We start from the raw sequence: 14,416 nt of genomic DNA, 5'->3' as shown, positions 1-14,416 counted from the left end.
GAAATCAGCAGTCACTAAACATGTTTTCCTTAAAGATTATTAAGCATGTGGGGGTTAAAGTGAGTTTTAAGATTTGTACACACATTAGGCAAGCCTATTTAATTATTTATAGTCTTTTAATTTTGTCTTGCAAATAGATGTTCATTTTGATCATCATTTGTAGGCTATTTGCCCGAAAATTTCATTTAGGCCTATATTTTATGTCTTTTATGAATCGTTTTTCCAAATCTGCGTGGCTTTGTGTGCGTTTGTATGTATGTGTGTGTGTGTGTGTGTGTGCCCGCGCGCGCGCGCAGATTCAAATTATCCGCCATTACGTTTCGTTGCTGCTAGTCCCGCCCACAACAGTTAGCTACAGATCTGTCTCTGTCGTCGACCTGTGTCAAGGGCAAGCGGGAGATTTGAAGTTTCAGTCTACGCTCGTGAAGTAGTCGTGGATTGTGATCACAGTGGTTCAAAGCTATAATCGTATTCGACAGAAGCAACCAGCCGTGAGCAGGAGCGCTGAACACATATTAGTTGTTTGTAGTCTGTCAGTCAGTCCAGAAATAATGCGCCCTTTTTCAGTGAGCCTGGTTCGTCGTCACAGCGGACCTCATCCCGACCGATCAACGGCTGAGGTAAGAGTCTCATACTACATGTGTGTACGATATTTTATATTACATTTGTGTTAAGTGGTTAGACAGTTTCCATGCTAACGTTAGCATTCTTAAATGATGTTCAGTTATAACTGGGTCAGGGCAAAACACTGAAAATGCAGCATGCGTTTTTAATTATCGATCTGTGTTAAGAAAGATCAGTTGAACCCAACCCACATCTCTACTTATTAACTTAAAGACCTAAAACAATCTTTAGTAGACTTGTTATTCATATTAAAGTCCATAATTGTGTATAAAATCTTCGTTATGATAGTCAGTAACATTAAATCAATAAATGGCGGGATATTTTGAAACACTGTCTGGAAGCTGAAAACTTTTCTCTTAAAAAAATACTTTATTTTATTATAATAAAATTGTAGTAAACACGTTTTTAGCTGATTTTTTACCATTGTAATAGCCACAGTTTTACTAAAAATAGGCCTACCGTGTTTCTTTTGTTTATTTCGTAATAGTTAACATGACTAACTTTATTAAGACTGTTAAGAAATCAAAATACTGTAACTTAAGGTACTTGTTGATGATACAGGAAAGCCTAGAACAGGAATACTAGAATATGAATACAACATGATGAACCCCTAGGACCTAGGTGTGCAGCTAGGTCACAGTAAATCATATTCATTTAACTTTACTTTCTATAAATGTAACTTAGCTAAAATCACATGGCAGCTCAAAATATTACTGTTAGCCTTTCCAGCTCAGCTTCAAGATCATAGTCATTTGAGTTTTTGCATTGTCCCAATGGAACATATTCTGACATGTGTAAATCTAATACTGAGTTTTAAAATAACTTGTGTGTGTGTGTGTGTGTGTGTGTGTGTGTGATTTCAGGTCACGTGGAAAGCAGATGATCATGGCAAACAAGGTATGGGAAGAATTCATTAAAACATAAAAATCATAACGGTTCTGATTCCATATGTTCATAACAGTCTTCTGATTCCATATGATTGCACTAAAAGTATGCACAAGGTTTGGATTTGCTACAGCAAGATTACGATTGTGTTAGATTCCACCCATCTTTCTTTATTTTTTTATTATTTTTTTAACTACCCACTAAGCAAAATTATGTCCGAAAGACTTCTTTTCAATGTCTTTGTTACAAAAATCAGACGTTGAAATGCCGTCCACTGAGGAGCCAGAATGAAAGTTATGACGTCTTTTTTTGACGTGTTCTGCACGTCCGATATAGACGTTCATCGAACCTTCGTACAAGGTTAAAACTAGTTCAGATGTGGCCATTGTGGACATATTTCAACATCATTTATGGTCTCATTTAGACATAATTACTTTGACTATTGCTGTCAGATGATCTTAGTGAGAATTAACAGAGGTTTAGATGTTGATATTAGTTTAATTTGAAGTGTCACCATTGTGGCGATCCGTGTTTGCTTTAGTTGGGCTCTTGGTCCCCGTTCCTTTTATTTGAGCTTTTCTTTGGCTGCTGTAACAGTGTGTTTGTGTAACACAATTGTTGTGGCAGGGAAAGCCTAGAAAAAGTATGAGGTGTTATCAGTTCAATGTTGATGATGACATAATTATCACAAAATGAGCCTTTAATATTGTGTTTAAAGTTTTGTGTTTATATTTGCCGTTAATAACCACCAACCTTTTGGAACTGCATTATTGGTGAAGGTGTATTTATTTGAAGGTGTGTAAAAAGCATGTGCACATTATGTTTTGAGCAAGAGTATCATACAGTCACACACAGACATCAAGATTTTGGATATGAATCACAACAACGGTGACAACCAAAAAAAGCTTGGGAATTAAGGATGAGTTTTGTACTATGAAAGCTACCCATCATGCATTGCAGCATGAAGCTTTTTTTTTAATTGTCACCATTGTTGGAAATCATATGCACAATCTTGATGTCTGTGTGTGACTGTATGATACTCTTGCTCAAAACATCATGTTCACATGCTTTTTACACACCTTCAAATAAATACACCTTCACCAATAATGCAGTTCCACAAGGTTGTTGGTTATTAATGGCAAATATAAACACAAAACTTTAAACACAATATTAAAGGCCCATTTTTGTGATAATTATGTCATCATCAACATTGAACTGATAACACCTCAAACTTTTTCTAGGCTTTCTCTGCCACAACAATTGTGTTACACAAACACACTGTTACAGCAGCCAAAGAAAAGTTAAAGTAAAAGGAACGGGGACCAAGAGCCCAACTAAAGCAAACACGGATCGCCACAATGGTGACACTTCAAATTAAACGAATATCAACATCTAAACCTCTGTTAATTCTCACTAAGATCATCTGACAGCAATAGTCAAAGTAATTATGTCTAAATGAGACCATAAATGATGTTGAAATATGTCCACAATGGCCACATTTTAACTAGTTTTAACCTTGTACGAAGGTTCGATGAACGTCTATATCGGACGTGCAGAACACGTCAAAAAAAGACTTCATAACTTTCATTCTGGCTCCTCAGTGGACGGCATTTCAACCTTTGATTTTTGTAACAAAGACATTGAAAAGACGTCTTTCGGACATCATTTTGCTTAGTGGGGCTCTGTCATTTAGAAACATGACTTTTCCTATCACTACTATCTTAATGACACATATCTTTTAATCCAGCTAGATGATCTGACGGTTGCTGCTCGCATCTCAGCCTACCTGATGGAAAATTCTTGCTGGATGAATGACCTTCACCTTTAAATCAGCCTTGCCAAGACAGAACTGCTTATGGTTCAGCTTTCAGCCAAAACATACTTGCTGTGATCCTGCTGATTTGCCTTATCATTAGGAGGATCAGGCCCTTCCTATCGGAGCTACACAACTCTCTTGTTCTATCCAGACTGGGCTATTGTAATGCTCTCCTGGCAGCTCTTCCAGTGTCAGTCAAACCTCTGCAACTGATCCAGATGCTGCAGCAAGAGTTGTCTTTAAAGGTAGCCCTATGCCTAAACTCACTACTTCAGATCTGTGTGTCTCCAGAAGCATGTGCTCTGCAAGTGAACGGCGCCTTGTGGTGCCATCATCCCAAAGAGACACAAAACCACTTTCACTGACATTTACCTGGACTGTTTCCTGGTGGTGGAATGACCGGCGCAACGCAACACATTTTCAAGAAACTGCTAAAGATCCATCTTTTTCATAAACACTTCACCCAATAATACTTAATCTTTGTTACAAAAAAAAAAAAAAACACCTTTCTATGTGTACTGTACTAGACTAACTGGGACTTGTCACTGCACTTGTTGCTTTTTATTATCTTTAATTATTATCTTAATTGGTTAGTCACTTTGGATAAAATGTAATTGTAAATGTTAAAATAAGTTATACTGTAAAGGTATACGGTAATTTCTTTTTATTGTGGATATTTTTACATGTTCTAAATTATATACTAAGCTTCTATTTCCTATCAATCACTTATCTTGATGTTTAGTGTTTGTTCAATTACTAATACTTTAAATATGCAGGTAATTTGTACTCATACATTTAGTTAATTTAAAAGAAATTGACTGTACATTTGCTATTATTAAGAACGTAATTAGAGATGTTGTGAAATTGGATCTGTACAAATAAAAAATAAAACTGTAAATTTACAAACATTTGTATTTGAATTTATGTACTTGTGTGCATTTTTTATACATAATTTCATTGTTATTTTACACATAAAAACTATATTAAAAGAAAATTACTGTAGATAGACAGCATTATTATATAAAATAATTTTATAAAACCTTAAATTTACAGTATTTAATTGTTTTAAAGGTGTATATGACTTTTTAAAACATTAAAAATCCCAGTAATTACATAAGATTTAATGTAATATTAAAGATATAATCTGTTATTTAATTATGGAAAATTACTGTATTTTAACGTGATTGTTTTTTGCCGTTATTTTACGGTAATTTTCTGGCGCCCCAGCTGCCGGAATAATACCGTTTTTTTACAGGTTTTTTTTTTACAGTGTAGCATGGAAATAGAAATGGCAAAAACCTGAGCAGAATATCAAGTCTGCTTTCTTTGGAGAGAAAGGCATCTTTATAGAGCCTTGGCAGCAGTAAAACTACTTGTAATAAAAACAACAAGCCTAATTATTAAGGTCTACTGGTTTATGCAGAACAAATATTATCCTTACTGTGTCAATACCCTACTAATGTCAAACACTCAGTGACTTCTGCCTCCCCACCATGCAAATTAAAGTAAGATTTACATTTGCAATGGTTACGGCAAGACAAATTGATCTGATCTAAAGCATACGGAACATTTTTACATTCCCAAGGAAACTGTATATTTCTTCTATTGAGTCCAGAGACGACTGACACAGATAAATCAGCGTCAGGGCCGGCCACATTTACGCAAGCCAGGAGAGCATGTGGAAGCGCAAGTGCTCTGTTCCTGGGTTTGTTTTCTGTCCACCGGCAGGAGAGCTGACAGCGGCAAGCTTGTTTTTTTCTTCAAATCTCCTAAGTAGCCTCATGTCAGTGTTTGTGCACGGCAGAACAGCCAATTCGCTCCACGAAAAGAGTGAGACTTTAGTGAATGCTGCTTTTTGGTTAAAATAAAAATCATTGTGCAACTCTGGAAAAGCTCCTATAGTGTTTTATAAACAAACCTAGAGTACATTTCCTGAACTAATATGCACACTCGAAATCAATGTCAGATGCTTAATTGTCTAGTTTTGCATCTTTGTTACTATTGATTTCCATTAAGCACACATTCAAACCCACACAAGCAGTATCTTGGAAAATGGCCCAGATGCTACCAAATATGTCCTATCGTTTCAGTTCACAGAGGGATTGGAGTGGATGTTTGAGCGAGCGAAGCCAAAATTCAAAACATATGACATATGACCAAGAACAATTTGAAATAGTTAAAGTAATAGCGTAATTGTGTCCATAAAACAACTCTGCTTAGTATGTACTCCAGTCTCTGAGCCACTGTAAAAATGTACTTTCTCAGAAATAACTAAGTAGAGCCTTTTAGTCCCTCTCAAAGTGCAGCGTTGGTAATAACAGTGCTTTCGTGGCTCCAGCACTGCAGGAGATGGTCGGCTGTGATATTCACTGTAATGCTGGTGGACATCATAAGGCTAATGAAGAGAACTCCAGGTATTTCTGTGGGTTCATGCCTCCCGTGAGTCCCACTCTAATACCGTGGCCATCAGTCCTCTGATATCTCACACTAGGTGCCAGAGTCCCTGGACTTGAAAGATGTACTGTGAATGACTGAGAAACTGTTACAGGACTCTTGGAACATCGATAACCTACAGCACACGGTGGCTGTTAAGGTTAAGGAAACTCAATATTATATGAATATGAACAAATGTTTAATAAATGTGTAAAAAACATAAGATAGATCTGGTGTTTCTTCATATATTTTAAAGCATATTAAAACATTTACAGTTTTGATATGTTCCTTAATAAAATGTGACATTTAATTGCATGTTATAAAGCAAATTCACGCTATTATATGTGATTTCAAGAAAAATGTGTTACTATGGGCTGCAAAATTTTGTGTAAACTTTGAATATTTAGAATAATTAGTAAAAGGTATACAATAATTTTATTCATTCAATTCTATGTTTATTAAAAAATCATTCTGATAAATAGACAAAGAAGTGAGATGAACCACAACCCCTTGTTTACATTGAGAGAATTGTGTCGGCACCTCATTAAAACTTCCTAAAAGTCTAGCCTAATCCTGCAGAAATCTAAACACTGAGAAGACCATTAACAGTGCTGTAACACATTAACATTGTGATTGACAGCAGTGAGCTGGATCTTCAAGTTCTTTCTCTAGACCAACTAATGATCTTTCCTCTACAAGCTGCTCAACACCAGGGACAGAATGAAATCACCCCAATCACTTCAGTGACCTAAACTCATTAATCCTTATAGATTATTTTTGCCAAAATCGAAGCATGTTTGACATGGCTCCCACTGAAAACGGAAAACTTTATTCAATGGATTTACACCTTCGGACCAGAGTCACATTTTTTCTTTGTTTCTCCATGAATTCAAAATCAACGTTTTTTTGGCTTTTAGAATGAATATGTTAGCCTTACTGTTATCTATAAGCTAGTGTGCTCCAAAACAATGACAAAATTCGCATTTAGAAGATATCAGCATTCAAAACTTACAGTCTGTGACTTCTGCAAAAAATGTATAAATGATTTTGACTCATTCTGCACTTCAGCTTCTAATCAGATTTTCTGTCCAATCAAATCCTCTCTAGAATCTGAAACGTTCCGCCCCCTACATTATAAATAGATGCTGAAACTGCAGCTAAAATCGGTTTACTCATTTACTATTTTCTACATTGTGAATGGTACAGTGCACTATATAGGGCATAGGGAACGATTCAGACAGTGTAAATATGCTTTTCATTGGGGTGAATGAAGTCTGGTTTCACGTCAGTTTAACGCACACACAGTCTGCTCCGGTCTAGAGACACGATAGCATAGTGCGGATCATATGCGTGAGTCGCCGCAGACCAGAAAATGTATCGGACTCATTTGAATTCTGCACAAAATGCTATATTTTAAAAAGATAAGTAGGAGATTAGGAGGAGAAACTGTTAGAGATTAGGAGGAAACTGCGGCTTTAACAAGCTCAACGGCTCTGGCCGAGCTGTGATATAAACTAAACGCTATTGGCTATTTTTTAAAAAGGGGAGGAGCTGTTCGATATGTCCCGCCCTGTCTTCCTGTTTCAGTGGAAATGAGGTCAACACATTGAATAATGCTGCGCGTTTCAAGGCACTTCAGTGGACTTGACCACATGGCTCTGTCTTTGTTTGTGTTGGCCATGTGCTTCTCTTATCCCACCTCCTTGTTTCCGTTACCATGCCCCCTTGTTTAGTCGTTGTCCAGTCCTCATTGGCCTGATTGTGTTTACCTGCGTTCATTTTGTATGAGCAGTTCTTGCTTGTCTTCAGGTCTTTTCAATCAGTGCTATAATTTTCCCTGTCAGTTCCAGCTTTGTATTTATTTCCTTTAGTTTTTTCAGTTTTTTCTTTGTTCCTCTTTTTATTCTAGTCTAGGTCCAGTCTTTATTTTGCTGTAGTTCTCCCAAGCCTTTGATTTTATTGCTAACTAATCTTTCATTTATTTTCTCTCCAGTTCTCAGCAAGGTTGCAGTTATTTTTTAGATATCCGTTTTTCTTTTCTTTGCTAGCTCCAGTTATAATTTAGTTTCTTGTTTTCTGTAGTCAAAGTTTTATTTTTGCTTTTGTTATCTCTCTTTTGTTGTCTTGTCTTGTTGAATCTTGTCATGTTCTTGTCTGCCCTGCTTCCTGTGTCTTCCCTGGTCACTGACTCTCCTGACCTCAGCCAGTCTAATGTTTCTGCAGTTACTTCAAGTGTCGAGGCTCTGGTTTCCTGAGCCGCTGCCTTGTCTCCATCATTGCCTTAGCATCTGGAGCTGCCTCATCCCCGACTAGCCTGTTCTCCTGTCTTGTGCCCTGCCCTTTTGTTTGGACTAGGTTCCTGCCTCACCTATCTTATGCTGCATGTTCGCATTAACCGAGCTTCACCTTTGTTTCTCTGCAGAGGGCTTTAATGCAATGTAAAAGAGAGCTTATTGATCTTCTGGCTACAGCCTCTTACTAAGCCATCTATCAAAACACATTCGTTCCACGCCAATATTGACTGCTGAATCCACTATTGCGTAAACGCAAATTGACCTAGGACCCTTTTGGATAAGTGATAACTCCTCCCATTGCTAAAGGTCCATATATGAGCACAGAAGACTGCACTCTTTTAGGACACACTACGCAAAGCATCCCACCAGAGCTTTTCTGGATTATCTCTATTTCTGCGTTCATTTAACTTAAAATGAAAGCTTTAAATGAACAAATGCCACTGTGTCCTGCAAAATGCCTCAAAGAGTCCTCCAATCTGTGACACTCCCATGAGGGTAAAGTATATATGATATAAGGTAATTGTTTTGAAAGAACCCAAAAAGTTTTGCCTCATCCGACTGTGGTGAACTCAAAAAAGTTGGCTTTGGCATGCAAGCTTCAAATGAGTGCAGAAGATATTTTAAGAGAGCAGTAATTTCTTCCCTGGTATGTTCACATACACGTCTGTCTCTTTAGGTAATGTCTTTATCAGGATCTTACATATTTGGATTGCTTAGCAATTGCAAGAAAATGTAATAAAAACAAAAACCTTGAATTCTGAGAAACCTCCAGCTCTTTGAGAGCTCCTGAAGTACAGTATTATGCATTTAATATGATGCGTAGCTGCACACTAATATTGAACAGAGAATGCTGTTGGATTTCCTCATTTGAACACTATCTGGTTGACCAGTGAATTTAAGGAGGTCAAAGTCTTTAGTCTTAAGAATGGTTTTGTAAGTCATTCCAGTCTCATTAATATCGACAAATCTTTTTCTGAAAGTCTGATTTTATCATGTCGTTACTGAGTTCATAATCATAGTTGGGAGCATATTCTGCGATAGCAACAGCCAAAGTCTGTGTTTGTTTTATAGGGAACGGCGCTGAAACTTGCACCTGATTGTCATCTCACTGATTGGAACATCTAATTGAAATTACCCTTTTTAGAGAGACGAAAAATCTAGATTCACATTTCTGGCATTTACAAATAGATTGCGAGTAAAAACATGCTCTGTGTTTTTCAAGCTCTTTAGGTTACATTCAAGACTGATTACAGATATTCAAAAGAGTTAAAAACGTTCTACCACCACTGTATGAGATTTACAATCATTCATATATCAAAAACACAGACAACTCTAAAGTGTTCACTCTCTTCTCTCTCTTTCTGCGTCACTGGAGAACTTCATAATTGCAAATCATGGAGAAGGATTTCTGCCTGGTGAGGGGAAAGGGCGCTTTCTAAATGTGACAATCATGAAATTACCTTGCCATTAAATTTACCGAACTGTCAGCATCTAGTCAACACAGCTGATTATGTGGATTGTAAGCCACTAAAATCCACAGTAAAATGCTGAAACTTAAGACATTTGAAAAGGTCTTGCTATGCAAAAGCTTAAGTTGTCATTAGCTAAACATAATTTCAATAGAATGATAACACGATGCTATATTTAAGTGCCAGTTGTTTAATTACAGCCTCTTAATATTTAAATATGATAATGCATCAATATTTAATGGAAGCTTTAATTAATCCACATTTCAAGCACCTGAAAGTCACACCGTCTAGATCAGTCAAGTTGCTTCTTGCACCTTTGGGCAAGGTACACAGATCCACTCTGTCCTTAGAGACAGTTTGTGTAGATTACATAACGCTGTGCCAAATATGAAGAATGTCTGTCATAGCCAATGACATTTGTATGCATGAATAATAAATGATCTTCACAGACATGGGAAGCACTAACGGTGTTTATGCCACGCCACTTGTTGAAATTTAAACATTAACACATTAAAATGTGTTTCAAACGGGGATTCGCTTGAGTAGCCTATTTTGATTAGGAACTGAATGCGAAAGTTGTTTTCTCTGCAGAACATTATTGAACGAAATACCAGAAGTTCATAAAAACAGGATTAATTATGCTTCATGTCGAAAAAACTGAAATTGACAAATGTGACAAAGTAATTTCTCTCAGTTTATGTGATTTCTTTATGAAAGACTGTGACAAATGAGCACACAATAATATAGCTATCTCCCATATAAGGACACTTTTCGCTTTTAAGCTGTGTATGTTTCACAGCAGTCCAAACATTTCTGTGTATTCATCTTTAGTACAGAAATAAGTGAATAGTTTTTAGTTTTTCGGGGCAATTATAAAGCGCGTTAATGATGAATGAATCACTCACCATTTCTGTGAGGAGCACGCGGGTCAAAACCATGGCACGACTCTAAATCCTCCTGTAGAAATTCACATCCTCTCATGGAAGAGAGTCGCTTGCAAAGAAAAGGACAACTTCTAGGCTTTACCGGGTTTGCGGAATGTCCACTGTCGGCGGAGGGCACAGTTGTGGGAGTTTAACGTGTGACGGTTATGTCAGAGCAAACTAGATACGCGCGTGAGAAGCGCGCGGGCAGTTCCGTGGCTCAACGGTCAGTCCGGCAGAACCGAGATCGAGCGCCCTTCGGTTTCGACAGTGAAAAGCAAACTGAAGTCTCAAGTCCCTCCTCTTTCACACCACTTCCACCTCCAATGTGTTTATTGCCCTTTTCAAGAAACGCGTGTCTAGTGTCGTTGTCGTGTGTACAACATTAGGAAGTGCGCGCGTTTATGTTTTTTGGGCGTAGACACGTAATGCATATGTTACCGGCAAAGTGTGTAATCCGGCATTCTATAGAATGCCTAGGTAATGTATAGAATTAGATAATGTATTTTTGCCAAAAATCATCAGGCATTTTATAGCTACATTGCCAAGGCATTCTATACAATACCGGGATTTCACACTTTGCCGGTAACATATATGCATAGGCTATTCTTCACAAAGTTATTTGTTATGTCAATGAAAATAAATTAGGCTATTAATAATGGTCATTTAGATGTTTTTGTGAAACTAACTCAATTTGCTCATTAGCCTACGGCATCTGCAGCTTGCTATTTAAGTTCTTACTAAATATAAATATATTTATATTTAGAACATCACCGTGATATTACCATTACTAGTAGATTACATAGATAGATAGATAGATGGAATATAATTTTTCCCCTTTATTGGGGGGTACACTAATTAAAATGTAAAAATCGTCTCATGTAATCAAATTTTAAATCTGATCAGTCTTTCCTGGACTGTCATGTCTACAGTTGAATAAAATTCAGATGAAAAATTCAGATGATTCAGAAAAAAAAATGGACACCAATTCATTTTTGACTCTGGTTAAAGTGTGTGTCTCACCGCTTTGACGTTGTTATAAACTATAATAAAAGGTACTTGTACATAATATAGTTTAAAAATGTACATTTCCACAACGAACAGTCATTAAATATTACTTAGAAGTGGTATTGAGGAAGATAAAGACCATAAAGGGAACTGAAAACAGCACACAATTGAAAGACATCAATGAGAAAGAAACTGCAAAACATCAATAACTCGCATGAAATGTCAGTCATTTTTATTTTTTGAGTGTTGCAGTTAAACATGGATTTGCTCTCTCTGATCCTCTGTATAACCTTTTTAATCCGTGTGTCTCACAGCCTTTTTTAGCTTCTCTAATTCTCTAATCTATATAGCCTATAGTTTAAAAAATAGACATACATAAGACATTAGAATCTTCACTCACAAAGCTTGAAAAGCCAAGTCCAAAAACAACAACTCTGTTTACATAGCCACATTATGTGACAAAACTAAGCTATAAAAAAAAAAAACTTGGGTTACACTTTATTTTAAGGTGTCATTGTTACAGTGTAATTATATATTTAAGTACTGAGTAAAATTAAGCAACTACATGTATTTACTATATAGGATTAGGATTTGGTTGAGGGTTAGCTGCATGTAATTATGTATAATTTATTACTATGGTAAGTAACATATGTAACAAGGACACTAAAATAAAGTGTTACCAAAACTTGCAGAGGAAATATAATAAATTAATCTCACCACCAACCCTGATGAAAACACCAGCATGTTGTGATTTGAATGCTGATGTGCAATTGTCCTCTAAACCATCATAAATCAACCTGAAGCAGCAAGGATATTCTTCTTTACTCAATATGTTTTTGAAAGCAGGAATGGTTTATATATATATATATATATATATATATATATATATATATATATATATATATATATATATATATATATATATATATAAAAGAAAGAAATATAAGAAATATTTATGAACAATTGTCCAAAATTCAGAAAACAGAAATTCCAAGACCTCACAGTCTTGTTAAAGAGTCAATGGGGCATGAGAACCGGAGGTCTCCTTAAATTATTTCCTGGAGGAATGAATGATATATTTTGAAAAGACTTCATTAAGAGCATTTTTCCATGCCCTTGAGCCTCACACATTTCCTTGTCTCTAACCCCAGTGTTCTCTCTGTACAACCAATATGTAATTATGTCCAGTCCAGTCATCAGCCAGAAAGGACCACTATTATGCCTCTGTTCTCTGTCTTGCCATATAAAAATGGAAGGCACTTACTAAATCAACAAAACAGAGAGGCTTGTGTGCCAAGACTGAGCATGCGCTCCTTACAATAGTGTTCAGTTCAATATATGTAATGAATGGGACTATGAGCCTTCACGTTAGACCTGCTCTACAGTAACATTTTCTCTCGCACAAAGTATATAATTCCATTGCATTCGGATCTTTCTGCTCTTTCATGTGTAGAGCATAATTACTAAGGCACCTATTCACTGTTCCTGTGAAATCTCACTCCCACTGCTCCTGCAGAGTGGTAGAAAAATTGAAAAAGATTCCCCTTCAAAATAGTCACTTTTCTGTTCTGCATCCTGGTACAATGCCTCTTGCGTTACTAGAGAAATGTGCAAATGCTGGTATTTCTCTTTGTTATGGAACATAGGTTGACTGCTTCCCTCTAGGTGTGTGTAAAGGGTGAATGAACAGCTAGTACATTCAAATGTTAGTCATACATCTTTCATGAATGTGTGTGCTGACGAAGTATATATTCAAAGTTTGCTCTTGGAATATATTCATGCCATCAGACAAAGCAAATATGAACTGTAATAGAGTAAGTTAAAATACACTTTTTAATTATACATTTAATTAAATTGATGCCAGGTTAAGGCCATAAACATCCATGCGAGTACAAATATGTGAATGCAGATGCTTCTAGCAACACAAGCTTGTCGAGAAGCACACATTTTAGTTACATATTGGTTATTGACTTTTTATTTTATTTATTTTTTATCGGTATCAGCTGATGTTAGATATTGAAAAATTGGCTATTAAACGGTTATCAATCTTAACGTGAAAATAATTATCTGTTTATTATCACCAGAAAATTTATATCACTTGCAAGCTCAATTTCATGTGTTATTGGTTCCCAAAATATGCCAGACCATAATTCATAAAACAAAAGTACATACTCCATTACATACTCCATAAGTATAACAGTTATTATCATAAAAGAAGAGGACACAACAGCCATAAAAGGCCACCATAAAATGACAAATAGGACATCCCAATTTTGTGATCAACTGCACCATTTGGGACTATGTCTATCTTTCTTTGGCATCTAATTAAATATAGCATTAAAGGGATAGTTAACTAAAATAATTAATTTTTAAATAAAAATTCTGTCATCATTTACATGACCCTCAGTTCGTTCATGTCACCTGCATGACTTTCTTTTCTCTAAAGATATTTCGAAGAATGCTGGTAACCAAACTTTGGTGACCATTGACTTCCATTGTATGGACAAAAACCACTGTGACATTTCTTAAAATATGTTTTTAGCGCAATTTTCCACCGGACAAAATTGCGCTTGTTAACTCATGATTTCTGTTCTGTGCGTCTGTGCGCACCAATCTTGCACTTCTATCTACTCCTCAACCAGACCACCTAGAGACTTCGGGTTTTCGGCATAAGGAAGGTCTAATCTCGGGAACGCACAAAAAAAAAATCCAGGAAAAGATTTACTATCTCTTAGTGTTGTGATCCCATGAGGTGAGAAAATTGCGCTAAAACACTCACTGAGTTTTTATTACTTGTTTTTTAATGAAGTCCCTAGAGTGGCATTATCTTAACGTTATTTTTGGCAGCCTGTTTAGTCCTGCCCTTCCTCGCAGTGGCCAGTGTCAGAGCGCATTGGTATGATTTAGCGCAATTTCTTCGATAGACGCAATGAAGGACCTGTGATTTGCTTGCGATGAGAGAAG

The 14,416-nt window shown here is 36.4% G+C and overlaps 1 protein-coding gene across 1 annotated transcript in view; it reads right to left on the bottom strand.

Annotated features, from left to right (window-relative positions):
* htr4 (5-hydroxytryptamine receptor 4) overlaps positions 1 to 10,763 on the bottom strand; it is a 111,055-nt gene extending 100,292 nt beyond the window's left edge. Inside the window, exon 1 of the mRNA XM_081382394.1 lies at positions 10,427 to 10,763. Coding sequence (XP_081238520.1) covers positions 10,427 to 10,502 — 76 coding nt within the window. The 5' untranslated portion in view covers positions 10,503 to 10,763. The remainder of the gene's footprint in view (positions 1 to 10,426) is intronic.
* Between the last annotated feature and the right edge of the window lie 3,653 nt (positions 10,764 to 14,416).

This window comes from Scardinius erythrophthalmus (assembly GCF_964197995.2).
Source record: "Scardinius erythrophthalmus genome assembly, chromosome: 13".
Taxonomy (NCBI): domain Eukaryota; kingdom Metazoa; phylum Chordata; class Actinopteri; order Cypriniformes; family Leuciscidae; genus Scardinius; species Scardinius erythrophthalmus.
This window is presented reverse-complemented; position numbering and strand designations above follow the sequence as displayed.